At 36.3% G+C, this 21,206-nt stretch overlaps 2 protein-coding genes across 2 annotated transcripts in view; one reads left to right on the forward strand and one right to left on the reverse strand.

Moving 5' to 3' along the window:
• LOC148948654 (xylulose kinase-like) overlaps nt 1-7,694 on the forward strand; it is a 31,961-nt gene extending 24,267 nt beyond the window's left edge. The window contains exon 4 of the mRNA XM_089094566.1: nt 7,557-7,694. Coding sequence (XP_088950692.1) covers nt 7,557-7,562 — 6 coding nt within the window. The 3' untranslated portion in view covers nt 7,563-7,694. The remainder of the gene's footprint in view (nt 1-7,556) is intronic.
• The window catches only part of LOC148948655 (general transcription factor 3C polypeptide 3-like), a 117,486-nt gene that overhangs the window by 20,919 nt on the left and 75,361 nt on the right, over nt 1-21,206 (reverse strand). Inside the window, exons 10-12 of the mRNA XM_089094564.1 lie at nt 18,178-18,358; nt 6,396-6,575; nt 728-972 (exon numbers count right to left, since the gene is read on the reverse strand). Of these exons, the coding sequence (XP_088950690.1) occupies nt 728-972; nt 6,396-6,575; nt 18,178-18,358 (606 nt within the window). The remainder of the gene's footprint in view (nt 1-727; nt 973-6,395; nt 6,576-18,177; nt 18,359-21,206) is intronic.

Here is a 21,206-nt window from a genome sequence, read left to right on the forward strand (position 1 = left end):
TATACCAGACAAAAACATTAAAGTGATTAGTGCTATGTACGAGAATAACACTGCTGCGGTTAAGATAGGAAATGAGGTTAGCAGCTGGTTTTGTATTACATCAAGAGTTAAGCAGGGTTGTGTTCTATCTCCCTTTATATGGATTATTTTGATACACTTTGTATTAAGGAGCACAGGAAAGGCAATGGGAGACCACGGAATTAAATGAGGAGGAAAAAGTCTCCTGGACTTAGATTATGCTGATGATTTAAGCATCCTAGAGGAAAGTATGAGCAAAATCAATGAACTTTTAGAAGTTTTGCGAGTTCAGGGTGCTAGAAATGGTCTGAGAATTAATGTTAAGAAGACTAAGTCACTAAGGGTAGGAATAAGTGAAGATGAACAGGTTATGTTGGGCAATGAAAAGATTGATCAGGTGGGCAGCCTCACTTACCTTGGTAGTATTATTAGTAAAGATGGTGGGAGCAGTGAAGATGTTAAAAGTAGAATAGCCAAGGCTCAGGGTGTTTTTTTCACAATTAAAAAAAGTTCGGAAGAATAGGAAGATAAGTCTGCCAACCAAGATTAAAATATTAGAAGCTACAGTGATGACAGTAGTCATATATGACTCCGAAGCATGGGCGGTTCGAAAAGCGGATCCGGATTTGCTAGATGTTTTCCAGAGAAATTGCTTAAAAATTGTTCTGAATAGAAATTCTAAATTGACAAAATGAAGGTTAGAACTTACTCGTATATCCTTCCTATATCTAGAGATATTGAAGGCTGTTGACATAAAACCTTGAAAAACAAGCCTTTCCAATTTTGGGTACCTTTTTAGTGACTTGAAGATATCGTACAATTTCAAGAAAAGCTGATATTCATCATCTGTTGAGTGAGTCGGTTTTGAAAATTCAATCTCCCGTGATTCATTCACCAATTTTTCAACTTTCTGATTGACAAAAACACTCTTTATTCGATACAAACTGAAGATACCTATAAAGAAAAATACCATGTCTACTGTGTCTAGAAAACTACTTTACAATAATTACTAACTTCAATAAATAGTTTAAAGCGAAGAATCAAGTGCGTTGGTTAAGCACCATTGCGGTACATAACAGTTAAGCATTCAGTTAAGTACTATAAGATAAATAGTATCCACTGTTTTATACACGCATTTTTCCTCGCTTCTTACTTGGCTTTTTAAACAGTTTGGGCCTTATATGTTTTCTCTTGTTTCAAAAGTATAAAAAGTTAACCCTAAAAAAAGAAAAGAAAAAAGAATAGAAAATTTTCAAAAAAATGGCCACTTTCTGAAAAAATCTTAATAGCTCTAGCAGGTGCTCGTTTCAAGTGATATATTAAATAAAAAAAACAAGTTTTTTTAACTGAAAGTAAGGAACGACGTTAAAACTTAAAACGAACAGAAATTATTCCGTATATGAAGGGGGCTGTCCCCTCCTCAACGCCTTGCTCTTTACGCTAAAGTTTTTTTATTGTTTAAAAAAATAGAGTTGTGAGAAAGTCAAACTTTAGCGTAAAGAGCGAGGCGTTGAGGAGGGGGACAGCCCCTTCATATACGGAATAATTTCTGTTCGTTTTAAGTTTTAACGTCGTTCCTTACTTTCAGTTAAAAAAACTTGTTTTTTTTATTTAATTTTTGAACGTTTTTGAATTAATGCAGGTTTTGATTTTGGCTCACCGTACATGAATAATTAAAACAAAATTTGCATATTATATTTGGTTAAATGGCTTTTTCGAAACTTGTTTAATTTTATTTACGAACGTTTTTATTAGTAATAAATATACGTAACTTAGAATTAACTTACGTAACGAACTTCTATATTCATAAATTTTTAACACGTATATTAGGGGGTTCGCCCCCTAGTCAATACCCTGCTCTTTAAACTATAGTTCGAATTTTTTTTCCAGTTCTTTAAAAATGACCTCTTAATCACAATCAGTTGATCAGTTGAAAAACTTGTTCTTTTTTATTTAATTCCTGATCTTTTTCTTTAATAATGCTGGGAAATCCGGCGCCCCCTTCATAGCACTGTCCCTGCCCCCATCAAAACTTCCTTCATGGAAAGATCCTTCCATATAGCCCCCGACCCTCTCCTTCCCCCACCTACCAGAAAAAATATCCTCTGAAAAAGTCTGTATACTTCCCAATAACCAATACTATATGTTAACATTGAGTAAAGTTCATAACTTTCAGCCCTCCCCCTGGGGACTTTGGGGGATCAAGTCATCCTAAAAGACATTTTTATCATATTTTCGACCATGCTGAACAAAATGGCTATCTCAAAATTTTGATCGGGTGACTTTGGGAAAAAAATGAGCGTGGGAGGGGGCCTAGTTGCCCTCCATTTTTTTTTTTAAATTAAAATGGGAAATATAAATTTTTTTTTTCTGTAAAATTACCCATCTACATTTTTTATAGGCCACCGGTTCGTTAACGATACCCCCTGGGTAAAAAAACAAAAAAAAAAAAAAAAAACAAACAAACAAACAACAACAACCCCCACCGGGATATTTCTTAGGGGAAAAAAAGGAAAAATCCCAATTTTTGTAGATAGGAGCTTAAAACCTCTACAGAAAGTCTCTCTAATACGATGAATCTGATGGTGTGATTTTCATTCAGGCTCTATAATTTTTAGGGGGTCTTTCTTCCTTTTTTCGAAAATCAGCCAAATTTTCTCAGGCACGTAACTTTTGATGGGTAAGATTAAAATTGATGAAATTTATATATTTGAAATCAAAATTAAAATCTAATTCTTTTGATGTATCTATTGGTATCAAAATTCCGTTTTTTAGAGTTTCGGTTACCATTGAGCCGGGTCGCTCCTTACTTACAGTTCGTTACCACGAACTGTTTGATTCTTTAGTTAAGTGATAAAAAAAAAAAAAAATCAAAAAAATCGTGCCTTTGGCAATCCTAATCTGCTTGATGGACTGCAATTTTTTTTTTCAGTGATACTACTTTTGAGAGACCAAATATGTTATAATAAGGGTTAAATCATATGCTAAATCTCTTTAGCCGATCAGCATCCGAAAATCGTCAACTAGTGGTGAGTGCTACTTGTACTCGACTACTATTTTCAAGCTTAAATTCAGTACTTTTAACTTCACTTTGAGAGCACAATTTTTCTATGAGGCTACTTCAGTATTTGCACAAGGGCCTTTACTGGGACCTTTCATTTGTATTTTGACCTTTGTTACAAAAGTGAATTGGAGTCCCGCCCGATTTGGAGTGTTTGTCTGTGCTGGCTAACTCAGATACAGAGATTCTTTTCAAAAACATAAGTCAGCGAGAATGAAGATCAACAGGAAAACTACCCACTTTCCGACCTGAACATCGTTTCTACGGGTTTTTCAAGCACAGATGAATGCTTTTATTCCAACGTATAACAGATTGTCACCCAATAAAACTGCAAAAGCAAGACCGATAAATTTAATCAGCGGCACTGAGTCACGAAAATGTAGGGGGGGGGGGCAAGGATTTTTTTCGAATTTTTTTTAATGAGAATAAAAAACAGAACAATATTAAGCAAATATACCTAAAACAGAGATAACCGTGGATATTAATTCTCTTAATTAGCAACTACTGCGGCAACCACGATTTACTAGATTGCAGCTACTGCTGCAACAGCGATTAAAATTATTTCTAACGGCTATTTTTTGTTAATTACAAAAGGCACTATATATGGCAATTTACTTTAAAATGAGCCATTAAACAGGTCTCTATGATGTTTCAGTGACCCGCTAACTGCGGAGAAGGAGATACGGAAAAAAGATGCTTTCGATGCAAAATATCATGGTTTAAGCTACTTTCCTTGATTTTCAAGCCAATGGATTTTCTTTGTTGTTCAAGCCAAGAGACTCTAAGTTTGCTTTCTAGGGTTTTCGGCCAAGGCAGTTCTAATGGTGTACTTTGTGTTTCAATGTGACACAACTTTTAGGAGTTTTAGGAGTATAGTGCTATTTAATAGCTGTGAAAAACGAAGCACAGGGGGTGACAAACACAAACGACATGTTACCCAGTCTCTGTGCTTTAGTATAGTACGTAGCTGAAATAGAAAATAGCTATAAAATAGAAATAAGAAGGTATGTTTCGAAGTCTAGGGTGAAAGGGGGAAACTGCAGCCACCCCTGCCCCCCCTCCCCATAATTTGTGCATCTGAATTTAATATTGACAAACTTTTATTTGAAAATAGATCTGATTTATAATCTCAAAGTAGATTTTAAACTACTTTGCAAAGTCAGGTTTTTAATTGCTACATGCATCATAATAAATACATTGCTGAGAAATTAGAACAGCAAACACATTGTGCATTTCCACAGTTTTCAGGTACAAGAGTCAACATTCATAATATTCGTCTCTTTCTCTTATTAAATAAAAAAACAATTTTTTCAACTGAAAGTAAGAAGCAACATTAAATCTTAAAATGAACAGAAATTATTAGGTATATGAAGGGGGTTGCCCCCTCCTCAACACCTCAATCTTTACGCTAAAGTTTTTTAGTACTTTTAAAACATCTTCTTATTGTTCTAATTAAACAACCTTTGTGTTTCAGGAGTCGTTCTTAAAGAATTGTGACAAAACTCAAACTCTAGCGTAAAGAGCGAGGTGTTGAGGAAGCGACAACACCCTTCATATACGTAATAATTTCTGTTCGTTTTAAGTTTTAATGTTGGTCCTTACTTTCAGTTGAAAAAAAACTTTTTTTTCATTTAATTTCTAATCGTTTTTTAAATAATGCCAGGAAATCTTGCCCCACCTCCCAGGAGAAATCCTCGTCCCCACGGAAATATCCTTTAGACAATTTAATCCCGGTGAAAATTTACCCGGGGCAATTACCATTCACAACTCTGATACGCTGAATCTGGGTTTTCTGAAACGCTGAATCTGGTGGTGTAATTTTCATTAAGATTCTATGACTTTTATGTTCCCCCCTTTTTTCGAAAATTCGTAGCCTTTAATGCGTATGACCAAAGTTAATGAATCTTATGTATTGGGAATCAGGATAAAAAGCTAATTATTTTTATAAATCTATGTATGTTATAGTTCCATTTTTTACAGTTTCGGTTACTATTGAGCCGGGTCGCTCCTTGCTTACAGTTATTTACCACGAACTGTTTGATTTATCTAAAAGCGGCTTCCAGATCTCAATAATTCTTGAATATTCAGCAAAGGGCGTCAAGCAGTCAGTCATATGGAGGACTCGAAGTTCATGTAAAGCAAGTACCAGAAAAAACCCTCTAGAGATGTAGACTTCCAAAACTAACTGATTTAATTGAATCTCTTACTTCCTGGTATCAGTTTTTGAGACAATTACAGAACGGTGATTAAGCTTGCTAAGATAAGTCTCATACTTTCTAGTAAAAGCTATGTCAAAGACTTAAATAGCGAAAAAAAATTTGGTGCACAGTTCCTCCGGAAGGAAACAAGTTACTTTCAGAGCACAACAGGAACTGTCCTATCATCTTGGCTAGTGCACAAATTCAGATTCAGCTCCCGACTGCATAGCGACAACTATATTAAGGTATTTCCAGTGCTTTGAAAATATGTCTAAAAAAGGGAAATTATTCAGCTCTGTAAATCCAATAGTTGACAAGTGTGCTATAATACTGTATCTACATGGTAAGAAATTTCTGGAAACAAACAGTTAGAAACTTTGATCGGCCAATGGCGTCACATAATCTTTAGTATCTAAAACATAAGTTTTGGAAAATTAATAAGCAACTAGTTTACAATAGAACTGAAAATTTTAGGCTATACAAAAATTCAAGTTATAATATGTATTTATATTACAAAATTGTTATCTCCCTCACTCTTCAACGCTACCGCAGTTTCGGCAGTGTTGGCACATACAACCTCAAGAATACTGCTGAATAACGCGACTAGATACATTTTGCTCATTAGTCTTACTTTCATTCGGGTACCCCTTGTATTCAACGCATTCTGGTTAATCAAAATAGAATACAGCGAATGATACACCTCTTTTGGTTTTTCAGCGGAAAATGAATATGAATATCTTGAAAAATTGTACATTTAACGTCCTTTTATCTTTGGGATGCAAAGCAAAAGTGGCCATATTTGAGAATTCCTCATAAAAGAAAAAAAAAGCAAACAAGAAAGGGTTTGAAGTTTTTCAGTAATTTCACAAGCAGCTGACAACGTTTCTATTGTACCATAATAAGATTGAAAAGAACGTTTTGCATGTTTAATAGAACAGCTTATCTCAGTACTCCTTAGAAAACTCATACCGAGCATAGTGGGTCTCCCTTATAGTCTCAAAGATCATAAAACTTCAAATTCTTTCTACAAAAGATAAGAAAAGACACTATTGACCCTAACGATTCACTCAAAGATGAATGCCCTAAAAGAGTAATAAAAAATATTTTGCATCAAATACCTTCAAATTCCGTCCGTGACTTGAACTGGTAGCAATGTCTTTTGAACAGTGTCTGAACAGCCTTAACAAATTCTTCCAAGTATTCACCTTTGCAGTCAGCAGATGGTAGTTTCATATGCCTTTCACAGAGTAAGCACAATTCATGCTGGACGTTTGTATCTATTTTACCAGTATCCGGATCTGTAATCAATGAGAGCTTAAAAGAAAACAATATAAGATCAGTTAGTAAAACAGTAATTGAATCAGTTCTTAGGAAGAAAAGGTCTTAGTACCACAATCCATCAGTTTCATTTATCATAATTCCACTTTAAAACCTGATGGACGAATATTTTTAGAACAAAGACCTTGCAAGAATTTTTCACAAAGGATCTGCGCGACCGGGTGCAAATTTTGTGGAGAAATATGGAAATTTTAAAATTAAATGCAGAGAAATGTGCAGTTTTTACCTTCCTGAACCAGCCACTTATATGAAACCTGCAAATGAACGACTCCTGGACAGGTTAAGGGACCTGCACATACCTTGTATGTAGATAGGGATTAGGGGAACTGTGGTTTGGCTTGAGCAGCTTGAATCTACAGGAGCTTGGTTTTATTTACCAATCTCACACATTTACCAGCTCAATACAATCTTATTGGCCTCGGGCACACACTTTTCACAAGTCAACTGGAAGAATTGTCCTGAGGACTTTCACACAGCGAGGATTATTATATATAAATGGAATGAAGCGTACACTGTGAGTGCTAAAGGGGCGAAAGCTCTGTTATTGCGGAAACGATCACGCGTTATCAAACAGTTCGTGGTAACGAACTGTAGTAAGGAGCGACACGGTTCAATAGTAACTGAATCTCTAAAAAACGAAATTTTTATCTCAATAGATGCATCAAAGGAATCAGCATATTATGCTGATTCCAAATATATAAGATTAATTAAGTTTACCCATCAGAAGATACGATCCTGAGAAAATTTGCTTTATTTTGGATAAAGAGGGGAAACACCCCCTAAAAGCAAAGAAATTTTAACGATCAAAGAAAATCACACCATAAGATTCAGCGTATTAGAGAACCATACTGTAGTGGTTTCAAACTCCTATCTACAAAAATGAGAATTTTTTTATTTTGTGGATCACAGATGCATGTTTATTTTTTCATTTTTTTTTTCAGGGGTGATCGTATCCAGCCAATGATCCTAGATAATCGAAAGATGGCTCATTCGAACAGAAATTACGAATTCTAGTGCTCTTTTAAGTGACAAAAAAGATTGCGGAACAACTTGCACAACTACCCCGCACTCAAGCCCCTCCCCAAAAGTCGTCGGATCAAAATTTTGAGAAAGGCATTTTGTTCAGAATAGCTTTTTGGTTCAATAAATACACCTTTAGGGATCACACGATCCCCCACAGCCCCTAGGAAAAGAGATATAAGTTTTGAAATTTACCCATATTGTTCAATCAAAATATTCGTAATTCCTTTTATATAGATCATAGCCTTGTGGTAGAGTGTTAACCTAAAAATCGAGAGACTATCAGTTCAAAAACTGGTTATTCTGTAATATTGTCGTAAAAAATGAAGTGGTGTAAAATGAATTTTGACATAAAACAATAAACGGGGGGTATTCCCAGGGAAATTCCCAGGGAAAATTTTCCGAGAGAGTTGAATTCCCAGGGAAAATTTTCCGAGAGAGAGGGGGGGTGATTTTAAAAATGATTTGAAAACGTCCGCAAGAATTATACACTGAATTGTACACAACTAATTGAATTGAATTCTCAACTTGGTGGATGTGATGAAAAACTTGAGAGACATGGCTAATTAAGAGTAAAGCCAAAACGGGCAGTCTCTGTAAGAGGCAAAGTTGTCATAACCTTTTCAGGGTTGTATAAAAATGAATGGTGTAAATCAAGAGCGCCGGCAGCAAATTTTCCAGGGGGGGGGGCAGACGCCAAAATAGCAGTACGGCTCGGGTGACAGGGAATATATTTCAGGATATTTTTTTGTAGGAATAAGTTTATCTTTAAATACTTTTAGGAAAAACTCTCAAATAAAAAGAGTAATTAAATTGCATGCAAAATGAAACAAAATACAGTAAATATTAAACGGCAAGGATTCCTGGCAAAGGGATCAATTTATTTAATCAATAATATAATCAATTATTATGTATTTAATTTCAAAAGAAAATCAAACTCAAACCAAAATTACAGAAAGATTTATTGGTTCCCTAGATTATGACAGATGTAGACTTGACTATATGCAATATACTACGCCACGCCTTAGAATAGTTTACAGAAGTAGTAAAGATGCTCAAAAATCATCCTGCCTTCATAGATACCACGTTTTGATTTTATAACGGCCGTGTAAAATGTACATCTTTCATAACAGAACAATTCTCTCCCTTGAACTTAAACCCTTATATATTCAGAAATTTAAAATATTATAGAATAGCAAAAGAAAAACAAAATTTAAATTTACTACCTAGCTGTCAAACTGACCCTGTTTCTTTTTATTGCCCTATTCAACTGTATAAAAGGAAAGGTTCAAAAAAAAATTCGTCCCAAGAGAATCTTACCAAATAGTTTGTGATAAAAAACTGAAAGTAAAAAGTCCTATTCAACTGTATAAAAGGAAAGGTTAAAAAAAGTGCGTCCCAAGAGAATCTTACCAAATAGTTTGTGATAAAACACTGAAAGTAAAAAGTGACTTGGGCCAATATTCACCAAAACTAAAAATGGGATTCCTATACCAATTGCTATACCGGCAGTATTGGCTTTTTATGCTAATTCTGAATATGTAGAATTCTTTCAGTTTATTGTCACCCACCCAAAACTAAAAATCTGAGAAAATTTGTCTGATTTTTGAAAAAAGAGGAAACACCCCAAAAAAAGCAAGCGATCTTATTGAAAATCCTTTTATTAGATAAATCATATCAGAGAACTCTACCGTAGAGGTATCAAACTCCAATCTTCAAAATGTGGAATGTCGCATTTTTTCAGAAGAAACATCAACGATGCATATTTATATGTTGTTCTTTTTTCCAGGGGTGATTGTATCAAACCGAAGGTCCAAGATAATTAGGAGGGAGCTCATTGAAACGTAAATTTAAAGATCTTTTTTAAGTGACCATACAGATTGGGCCAGGGGAAAGTTTTGTTTTCCGCCACTTTAGGGCGCAAAACTAAGACTTCACCCCAAAGAGGACGAATTTGCAAACAATTTAAAGTTCTGAGAAGCTAATTGATTCAAAAGTATCAATAAACTACAGTTTAGGCTTCCCAGTTGCAAAAGAAGTAATGCCACACGGTGGCAGTACTGGATTCAAAGAAGTTGATTCACTTTATCTGTAATGAAATTACGTTTGGTGATCTGTAATTGCAAATCAGCTATAATGAGGGGGGGGGGGAGGGGGTGAGTCATTGTTTAAGCGGGGGTGGGGTAAATGCTTAAAAGAATACATTTTAATGTTCAAACTGCTTACTCTTCATGAGCCTCCAGATAAAAGTTGAAAGAGGTAGGGGGAGAAGGAATTAATTAAAATGCTTCAGATTTCTATATCTACCAGCACAGAGGTCGAAAAGGCATGGCAAGCCATCATCAGCCCCGCCAGGATTTTTTTTTTGGGGTGGCAAATACTGCTAGGAACTTGGTTTTCAACGATTTTAAATCGTAATATTTTTCTTTTTCTACTTATATGAAGCATTTCAATGAATTTAAAAAAATGCATGTAATGTATTTATCGATAAGAGAATCCTATTGTAGAGGTTATGATGGCTTTAGCTATGTAGAAGATTAAAAAGTCTCATAGAATTTCCATCCATACAAACAATGATACTCCTCTTCATCCAACCAAAATTCTTTAGCAGTAATATTAACAAGGACTTTTTACCAAAAACACTATTCATCGCCAATTTTTAAAGTATATTCAAAATTTGTCCAAAATTGCAAATTTAAACGTAGGACCGTACTTATCAACGTACAATTATTGATTAACACATTTTAACAGCAATTAACCAGGTATTTATAGGACCGGTACCACAAATTATATCTTTGTTAGGCCTAGGATGAATTTAGAAGACAATCAGAAATAAGATAAAAAGAAAGAGCTCTTCCATTGAAAGCAAGGAAAAGATTTCAAAGCTAATTTAAAGGCATATTCTATGTAAAACTGGGGCCGTTTCCTTCTTAGATGCTTAATTCTTACTGTGAAATTTGGCGCTTTTCTAAATTTCTAAATAAAATTCGTAATTAGAAAAAAAAAGATTTTTCAAAGCATTTAAGACATTTTGTTCAATGAGCAAGGTGTTGAGAAGGGAGCAGTCCCCCTTATATACAGAGTAATTTCAATTTGTTTTAAGTTCTAAACTTGTTCCTTGCTTTAGTTGAAAAACCTTTTCTATTTGTTTAATTACATTTCATGAAAATGTAAAGTTTTATGAATATAATACTTTTGGTAACGCAGAAAAAACGATCAATACTTCAATGATCTCTGTTTGTTTTTGATGGGTAATGAAGCTTATAATGAAGAATATTTTAGAGAAATAGGATGGCCCCAGATGCAGATGCGGGTTACTCTTGCCCCAGATGTAACTTAGGCATTGATGATGTGGCCCATATTCTCACCGAGTGCCAGCAACTTTCTCTTTTAAGGGGAAAGTATTTTGAGGATGGTAACTTGGAGTTCCCGGGGATCCTGCAGACGACTGTAAAGAGGACAATCAGGCAGTTATGTAAATATGTAAATGAAGCGTTGACACCAATCAGTGAAACTTGATATTTATGTTATTTTTCTTCAGGAGTGTATTTAAGAATACTGTGCTGTATGGCCTGTTTTTTTTTTTTTTTTTTTTTGCTTATAGTAAATTATTATTGTTATTGTTATTATTGAAGTTTAGAGACGAACATTTGTCTAAAGGCAATGAAAAAGGTACGTCAATTAAAGTAAAAGTATATAAAAATGAAAAAAGTAAGTAATTACAAAAAAAAAATTACACAAAACAATAGCCTACTTACGAAAACTAAGATATTGACTCCCAGCATTCCGTTCTGTTGAGCAATACCGAAGCACTGGACGGATACTTTTTATACATTACCGGTAGTTATGAACTTGATTATCAAACAAAAAAATATTTAATGCCTTTAGACACAGTGTTTATAAAAAGTAACCCATTTTCAAAGTAGTTTGTTCAAAGTAAAACATTAAAACTAAGATAAAGAAAATCAAATAAAATTTTAATTCGATATTTCAAATTTAATTTTGAATACAAAAAAACAATATATTTGACACCTTTATACTTCATAAATGTAAAAAATTTAATCTTTTTCAAAGTGACAACTAGATAAATACAATCACTCCTGGTAAAAAAAGTAAATGACAATAAAATATAAAAAAAAGTATCCGTTCAGGGGGAAAATACGGAAATTCCCAGCATTCCGTCCAGGGGAAACATTTCTGATTATAGTAGCTTCTATCGATGACTCGATAGATGGCTCTTGCGCCGTTCGGCAATGCAGGCCATTATCTTAGTTTAGTTTTTATTTGTGTCCTGTCGTTCCTGCTTTTGCGAGATGAAAACATGTATACCTTGTATGTGATTTTTAAATAACATTTGTTACTACCTATGATGATTCTTTATATAGATTTGTTTTGAAATTTAATTAAGAAGATTGTAATTGGATCAATATAGATGGCTCTTACGCCGCTCGGCAATAAAGTCCATTATCTTAGTTTAACATTATCATTCTAAATCCTACGCAGCGCATTAGATTTTTTTTTGTATTTATTATCCAAATATGAAATTTTAATAAAAGGCCGAAGGAAATTTTTTTTTTTTTGAACCTAAAAACATCACGAATTTTTAATTGTTTTTCTTGCTATTTTTAGCTGCAATGATCAGGCAGATTGAATCCTCCGCTGAAATTATTCGGCTAAAATCACTTAGCAAATTAAATTCAACCGTTTTGGCGCCATCTATACTAGCGGTTTTAAGTTCGCTGGACTTACTGCAATCTGAAGCAGAGGACTACGCACTACGCGTAAAAGGAGACAGAAAATCCGGCGTGGATGTAGAGCAAGCGATAAAGCCAGAAGGCGAAGACCCCTAGATTGTCTACCAATATCTGTTATTATGACTGAGAGACACTCGCGCACAAACAACCAGTGCCCTTCGACCTACCAGAACATTGTCTCGGTTCGCCTCACGGAGCTCCCACCTTTACTCCTTCCGGCAACTGCTAGTTCACGTATCAACTATACCTATTGCCCACCACCAGTACTAAGACCTGGGCCACCTTGTCTGAAGAGAGTAATGCCCAATGTGTTACTCTGTAACACCCGATCCCTCTAACAAAATGGATGAACTTGAAACTGTCCTGCGGCAAAATAACATAGCTATTGCTGCAATTATCGAATGCTGGAATGTGACTGAACAAAATTGCTCAGTCGCTGGCTTAGCCACTAGAAATGTAACAACATAAAAAAGAGGCTTAAATAGCAACCGTGGCGGCGTTGCTATTTTCTGCAGGAACGATATTCCTAATCGGTTCTTTGACAACCTAAATGATTCAGACCATGAGTTTCTATGGATTTGCACAAGGCCAAAGTCACTATCTCGCCAACTCTCATGGGATGTTTTAGTGGCAGTTTACTACCATGAACGTGCCAAAAATAATAAAGAAATAATTTTACACCCCCAAAAAGGAGTAAATTATTGCCGCGCCAAATTCAGTTCTTCGGCCTTCGTCTTGTGTGGCAACTTTAGCCAAATTAACAGACAGTACTTGGCTCACAGCCTCGGGTTTAAGCAAGTTGTAAAATCTCCAACCCATATAGCCGGTGGAACGTTGGACCTGATCCTAACTAATTCCGAGGAGTTTTACACCGACCCGGTCTATTTGAGGGCACTAGGAAAATCTGATTACTTTACTGTTCTTTAGAAAGCAAAAGCTTCGACGAAAAGACCGAAACGAACACAGTTTGTCGTGTGTCCCACCACTGAGTCAAATATTTGTTCTTTCGGACGCTGGATCGGCCAACATGATTTCTCATAAATCATAAATGAGCAGAATCTTGACAATAAGACTCAGCTTTTCGAATCCGTCTTGTACGAACAATACAATGATCACTGGCAAACCAAAACAGTCTCTAGATCTTATACTGAACGACCCTGGATCACACCTGAGATTAAATCCCTTATCAAACAGCGGGGCCAGTCGCATGATGCTCGACTGTGCAACAAAGTCGTTGTTCTTTGTCGCACAGCCAGAAGAGCTTAAGCATTTAACCTTGTTGATCCTACCCAATTCAGTAACAGCAAAAATGGCATGATTCAGTGAAAAGGTTAACAGGCAAAACCCGTGATCCTCACTTAAAAATCATGAAAGAGGACGACACACAACAGCTACTGAGGTTAATGGTTTTTTTGCTGGTATTTACACCACTTACCCGAGTTTCTCAAAAGAGGAACTAGCTGCAGTCCTTGACACTAGTGCACCTTGTGAACAACGGCCGTCAGTTGAGCCCCAACAAGTATGCACAGAACTACTGAAGCTCAAACCTCGTAGCTCCTCATATCTTGGAGAAATACCAGTGCACCTCCTTCGTGAATTTGCGCCCTTCCTTGCTACCCCTCTCGCTAGTATCATCAACCTTTGCATACCACTCGGCAAATTTCCCAACCCCTGAAAAAAGTCCTATTTCGCTGACTCCCTGCATGGCCAAGGTAACAGAGACCTTCGTTGAACGACTGCTGATGAGTGATATAGAACCAAATACAGACCCTTTCCAGTACGGATGCCTCAGCGGCTCCAACAATTCAGTTTACTTAGTGCGTCTGTATGACGACATTCTATCGTGGCTCGAGATAGGGAAAAGCTTCGTAGACTTGGCCCTCGCTGATTACAGAAAAGCCTTCGATCTTATCAAACACATTATCGCTCTCAATAACCTAAGTGAAATGGGCACCAAAACTGACTTGCTGCATCTTGTCGCTGATTTTCTTTCCCAGCGAGAGCAGTGCGTTTTCGCTCTTAGCGAAGACGATTCAAATTCTGCATTTCTCCCAATCACTTGCGGTGCCCCTCAGGGCACTAAACTAGCCGTAATTATTTTCCTCGCTGTGATTAACTTCATACTGCGTACATTCAAGGACAGATATAAATTCGTTGATGCTCTGTCATTCTTACTCAAATACCAACTAGAAGGCCAATCAGCGATCCCCTTTTTTGATGCTAGTCTACCCCCGGTTTATCAGATTGAATGCGAGCGAGCTAGCCTTACTCTCAATGAGCAGAAGTGCAAGGCGTTGCGTTTCGACCCTCTTAAATTGGACTTTCCGGAGCCCCCTACCTTGTTTAAAACAGTTGGCAGTGAGAAAATTCTGGGGGTAATTTTATCCGTTTATTGTAAGTTCAACAACCATGTAAGTGACCTTGTGCGAAAAGGGTATGCAGCGCTGCAGTCACTGGTTACCATTAAGCGGTTCGGGTTCAGTGTGAATTCCATGAAGCTTGCCTTCAAGACTTATATCCTACCCATCATTGAATATAAGTACCCAGTGTGGGGCCCTAGTGTACAGTTGAGTGCTGGGATGTGTCAAGATATCGAACCTATCCAAATACGGACTTGTAAGATTATGCTGGGTCAGGCCTTCACTGCTTATGACAATGCGCTTAAGGTTCTTGGCCTCGAGTCGCGTTTTAAACCCCATCAGAGACTTATTTGGCAGTTCGGCCATTTCCTGCTCCGTAGCAGCAAACACAGGACGATTCAACCTCTGCTAGTCACCATTACGTCTTATACCTGGAGGTAATAAAAGCTCAATTCAGCGACATACTATACGACTCGCTGCCAGCATTCTGTGGTCCCCTTTTTTACAGACACGGCCAACCAATTATAAAAAAAGTAATGCAATTTCATTCATTTTTTGTTGTCGTATTTGTTATTTAACTTTGTCATATTTGTAAAAACCCTCGGTATTAGTGCTTTTAGGGCTAAAAAGAGTAAGTTCAATAAAATATGTCTATGTCTATGTCTATATCAACTCATGGATACTCTTGCAATGCAAGCAAAAGTTGACGGCATATTTTTACCGAAATTACCCCTAATTAATTTGTTTTTCTTGTGTTTTCTATAATAGTACGAATTTTCTTGTGTACTAATAACTGCACTAATTACTAATAAGCAAATACACATTTAGGATCACGATAAAAAGCTGATTCTTTGATTGAATGTTATCAATAGTTAGGCTCATTTACTTTTGTTATTGACAAGGATCGTTATTTACTTATCATTCATTACCATGAAGAATTCAATTTTTTTTTTTTTCAACCAAATCATATAGAAAAAATGCTCGTTGAAAACTGGAAAGGGATCACTCAGTCACAAATTAGAACTTGTATTTTCCTTATTAAGGGTCGAAATCTACTGGCAGGCAACCAACAATGGGGCAACACACATTTTTCCCAGGGTTTTTCCCTATTCTGCTCTCTTTCCTTTCGTTTCCTCACAATTACTTTTTAGTCCCACATTTCTAGGGGGGGGGGCATTCCCCCTGCTGGCGCCCATTGTGTAAATCCTTTACACAATTCAGTGTCTAATAGATTTACTGGCATTATTTGAAAAGCGATCAGAAATTAAATATTAAAAAAACAAGTTTTTCCAACCCAAAGAAAGGAGCGACATTAAAACTTAAAACGAACAGAATTATTCCATATGCGAAAGAGACTGCCCCTTCCTCAACACCTCGCTCTTTAGGCTAAAGTTTTTCATTACTTCAAAAAGTAAAATTGTGACAGTCAAACATTAGCGTAAAGAGCAAGGTGCTGAGGAGGGGGAAACCCTTTCGTATACGGAACAATTTGTTCGTTTTAAGTTTTAATGTCACTCCTCACTTTCGGTTCGAAAAACTTGTTTTTTTTATATTTAATTTCAAAAAGTAAACTACTACTACTACTACTACTAACAACTCACCAAAGCACCAAGCCGCCAGAGGCCAACACAGCTACGCACGCTCCTCCTCCACCCCAATCTATTCAAAGCCTCCCGATTTACACCCGCCCACAAAGTTCCCATTTCCTTCAAATCTTTCTTTATGTCATCCTCCCACCCTAAACGAGGACGACCTGCTTTCCGTATAGCCCGAAACGGTTGGCCGAAAAGAACAATCTTCTGCAATCTGTCATCCTTCATCCACACAACGTGCCTTACCCATCTCAACCTTTCTTTTATTATAGTCCCAGAGAGCGGTAATGAACCACATATTTCGTACAACCTATTGTTTGAAATACGGTTAGTCAGCCGAGTACCCAGAACAATCCTTCAGTAATTTCTCTGGAAAACATCTAGCAAATCTTCATCCGCTTTTCGGAGCGCCCATGCTTTAGAGCCATATTTGACCACTGTCGTCACTGCAGCTTCTAATATTCTAATCTTGGTTTGCAGACTTATCTTCCTATTCTTCCAAACTTGTTTTTAACTGTGGAAAAAACACCCTGAGCCTTGGCTATTCTACTTTTAACATCTTCACTGCTCCCACCATTTTTACTAATAATACTACCACGCCAAGTGAAGCTGCCCACCTGATCAATCTTTTCATTACCCAACGTCACCTTTTCATCTTCACTTATTCCTAGCCTTAGTGATTTAGTCTTCCTAACATTAATTTTCAAATGATACTACTCTTCTTCAAATTTAAGTCAACGCTAGGGATGATGTTAAAACCCAACATAAAAAAAAAATTTAAGTAAAGGACAGTAAAAGTAAAGTAAAGTAAATTAATAAAAGTGAAGTAATTATACAAGTGAAAGCAAAAAGCGACACTAAAAATAAGAACGAACAAAAATTATTCTGTTATGAGTAGCGGCTTCCCCTTCCTTAATCCCCCGCTTTTTATGCTAAAGTTGGACATTTCTTCCAAATTCTTAAAGAACGACTCTTAAAATACAAACACCATCGAGTGTGAATTTAAAGTATTTTTAAAGCACTATAAAACTTTAGCGTAAAGAGCAGGGGGAAAGAGGTAGGGGGAGTGTGATGAAGGTGCAACACCGCCCCCACATACATAATAATTTATGTTCATTCCAAGTTTTAATATCGCTCTTTACTTTCGTATTAAAAATACTTATTTTATTTAATTTCTTTCTACCTCATTTAGTCTATAGTAGCCACCGTTCCTGGTGCTAAGTCATAAGTGGCTGGCAATTTTGTCCACATCAGTAATTTTTTACACACACTACCTCTCTATTCACAATTCAAATAAAGTTATAATACTTAACTGGTAAAATTTCATTAAGACAGTGAACTTTGCAAAAACAAAAGACTTCTTTCTATAAATAATAGTAGAAGACTGAATATTTCAGCTTCGCATCCGGAGCCCTTTGTCAACAGGAAAAAAAGGAAGGAAGAAAAAAAAAAAATCTAAAATCAACAAACGAACAGGTACACAAAAATATGAGAAAAAGCACAAACGCTAAACAAAAAGAAAATAACACAAAACTCCCATTTTTTTCTTTCTATTTTTTTTTATTTCGGCAGCTAAAGAGTTTTAGAGAAATCCTAAAAATAAAAAAATAACATTACCAGGAACTGTTTTATTTATACTGTAAAATTACATCAGGTGTTATTTTAACCTAAAAATAACGAAACATTAAATAAACATTAATAAAATGCAAATGAATCTAGTGGTAAAAAATTATTAGAGAATTTTGAAAACCCCATTAAAACATTTTCAAGACGTTTTAAAAACAGTTTTCAGTTTGTGTACGGCACTAAAAGTATTAAAAGTCATATACTGGTTACCTGGAGTAATAATTGATATTGCTTCTTTAATGTATCCAATTTTTTCTAGAAACTTGGCAAACGCAAGCCTATTTTCCATGTTTCCAGCATCTTTTTGTATGACAGTTTTATAAGTTTCAATGGCTTCCTCTATGCTTTCTTTTCCTTCATAGCATTCAGCTAAAAGCATCCAATTTTTAACCTATAATAAGAGAACATGACAGTTTTAAAAGCAAAGGAATACGGGAGAAGGAATAACAACGCAGCCGGCGCGCCGTACGCGCACCGCCACCGGCAGAGGCAGTGGCGAACGGTTGACTTTGAATTAATTTTGCGGCAATTCTTTATTGCGTCAACCGCAAAGTCGGAGCTTTTCTTTTCTCGTGTGGTTAAGTATTTCAATTTGTCTGATTAGAACTCAAGCAGGGCTTGCACTATCCCTGAATTTTCAAGGATCTCCCCAAAAATCTATGTACAACTCCGAAAAAAAATTTGGTTCCCCGAATCTCTGAAAATCACCCAATAACAATGCTACTTCTAAGAATTTCTCACAAATGATTATCCCAGCCGAATAATACTTTGTATACCATAATTCTTCACTACTCTCTTGTTCGTTAATTGTCGTCCCTTTTGTTACTTTGCATATCCAGCCGTAATTGCAAAATTACGTCACCATATAATTTTACAATAACGTCATTTATGGTTATAAACTACGATTACGACGTCATTCAACATCTTGCATATGAAGATGCAGTTTTTGTCTAAAAATGGATCTAATTTTTATTGATATGTTTTGATACTTACAAAAGCACACAGAAATAGCAACTTCCTTTCAAATGAACCCTTAAACAGCTATCTATGATATTCCAGCGCCCCACTAGCAGCGGAGAAAAGAAAGTCCACATCAGTGCTACTCATGCAAAAAAGTTTTTTCCTTGTCGTTCCCGCACGGTGGCTGTATGTTTACTGTATAGGTTTTTCCAATGGCGATTCCAATGGTGCACTTTTCGTTCGACCCGGCGCCATTTTTTCGGGGTTTCAGGCTATTTTTCGAAGATTTCGGAAGGATCTTAGGGGTCCTCATCTTCCAACCCCATGTACACAAATATATATTAGAGGCGTGTCATAGATAGTACCAGGGGGACGAGCTTCAACTGGTGAAAAGAAGGACAGTTTGTTTTAGTCTCTTCCATGAGACAGCCTTACTTTCATTTTTTTTTTTTTTCAGCAAATCTTTTTGTATATTAAATTGCAATGTGCCTTTCAAAATATTTAGCAGAGATACTCATCAACAGCAAAATTTATTATAGCTATTTCATGTATATGTGACTAGACCCCTGCGCCACGCCGGGGCATTGACCGAACACCACCAACGAGAGGCCCGGTAAACCGCCACTGAAATGTCGCAACGCAGCCAGCGCGCCGCCGCCGGCAGAGGCGGCGGCGTTTGGCTGACTTTGAAATAATTTTGCGGCAGTTCTTTATTGCATCAACTGCAAAGTCGGAGCTTTTCTTTTCTCGTGTGGTTAAGTATTTCAATTTGTCTGATTAGAAATCAAGCAGGGCTTGCACTATCTCCGAATGTTCGAGGATTTCCCCGAAAATCTATGTGTCACTCCGAAAAAAAATTTGGTTCCCCGAATCCCCGAAAATCACCCAATCACGGTGCCACCCCTAGTGATTTATCACTAGTGACTATCCCTGCCAAACATTACTTTGTATACCATAATTCTTCACTACTCTCTTGTTCGTTAATTGTCGTCTCTTTTGTTGCTTTGCATAAAAACCAGACAGATACAATTGCAATGTGCACGGTTCTTCATATGTTGACAAAAGTATCGTCTTTATGAAATTAAATATTAAAAACAAGTTTTTTAACTGAAAGTAAGGAGCGACATTAAAACTTAAAGCGAACAGCAATTATTCCGTATATGAAAGGGACTGTCCCCTCCTCAACGCCTCGCTCTTTACGCTAAAGTTTTTTATTGTTTTAAAAAGTAAAGTGGTGAAAAAAGAGTCAAACTTTAGCGTAAAGAGCGAGGCGTTGAGGAGGGGACAGCCCCTTTCATACACGGAATAATTGCTATTAGTTTTAAGTTTTAATGTCGCTCCTTACTTTTAGTTAAAAAAAACTCAGTTTTTATTTAATTTCTGAACGTTTTTCAACTAATGCAGATTCGATTTTGGCTCACCGTTCATGAAAAATTAAAACACAATTTGCATATTAATTTTGGCAGATTTATTCCAGATATGAAGGGTTGCCCCTCCTCAATATCTTGTTCTTTACGCTTAAGCTGTTAGCAATTTTAAAAAAACTTCCTATTATTGTTAAACAGCCCCTGTGTTTCAGTTTTAGTAAACAGTCAAACTTTAGCGTGAAGAATAAGGTGTTGAGGAGGGGACAACGCTTCATATATGGCATAAATTTCAGTTCCATTTTTTAAATAATGCCGATAAATCTTGCTCAACCTGTATGAAATATAACCCTCCTCCTCACGGAACTCCTCCGTTTAAATCTAATCCAACATTAAGTGCACCCCCCGTCAAATTCCCTCCAGAAAGTTCCTTCCTCGCTGAAAATCCCCCCCTCCCTGTAAAATTGCTTGGGGACGAATCACCCTGAAAAATTCTTCTTAGCATTTTTTCCTTGGAATAAGATTTTAATCTATAATCGGTTCTTGGTAACTCCCGAAATACCTCCTTCCGTGGAAATTATTTCCCAGAAAACAAAACGTGCGGAAAAAATACCCTGGATAATCCCCCCGGAACATCTCCATATAAAAAATTTGGCAAAGAGAATGTAAGACGATTAAGAAGAATTTCGTATAGTAATTCTCTCAAAACTCCCCAGTCTAACATTTCCCCTAGAATATTAACTCATCAGAAATTTCCCTCCCAGAGGAAGATTTGCCCCTTAGAAATCTACCTCAAGCACACAAACCCCCCCCCCCCAAAAAAAAAGAAAATAAATAAATATACATATATATACAACTACTGTTGGTTTAATAGGATAAAATTACAGGCATGATATACATGTAGTTTGTACTTTT

The sequence above is a fragment of the Artemia sp. Qi Xiang Cuo genome, chromosome 9 (genome assembly GCF_049724085.1).
Source record: "Artemia sp. Qi Xiang Cuo chromosome 9, ASM4972408v1, whole genome shotgun sequence".
NCBI lineage: Eukaryota > Metazoa > Arthropoda > Branchiopoda > Anostraca > Artemiidae > Artemia > Artemia sp. Qi Xiang Cuo.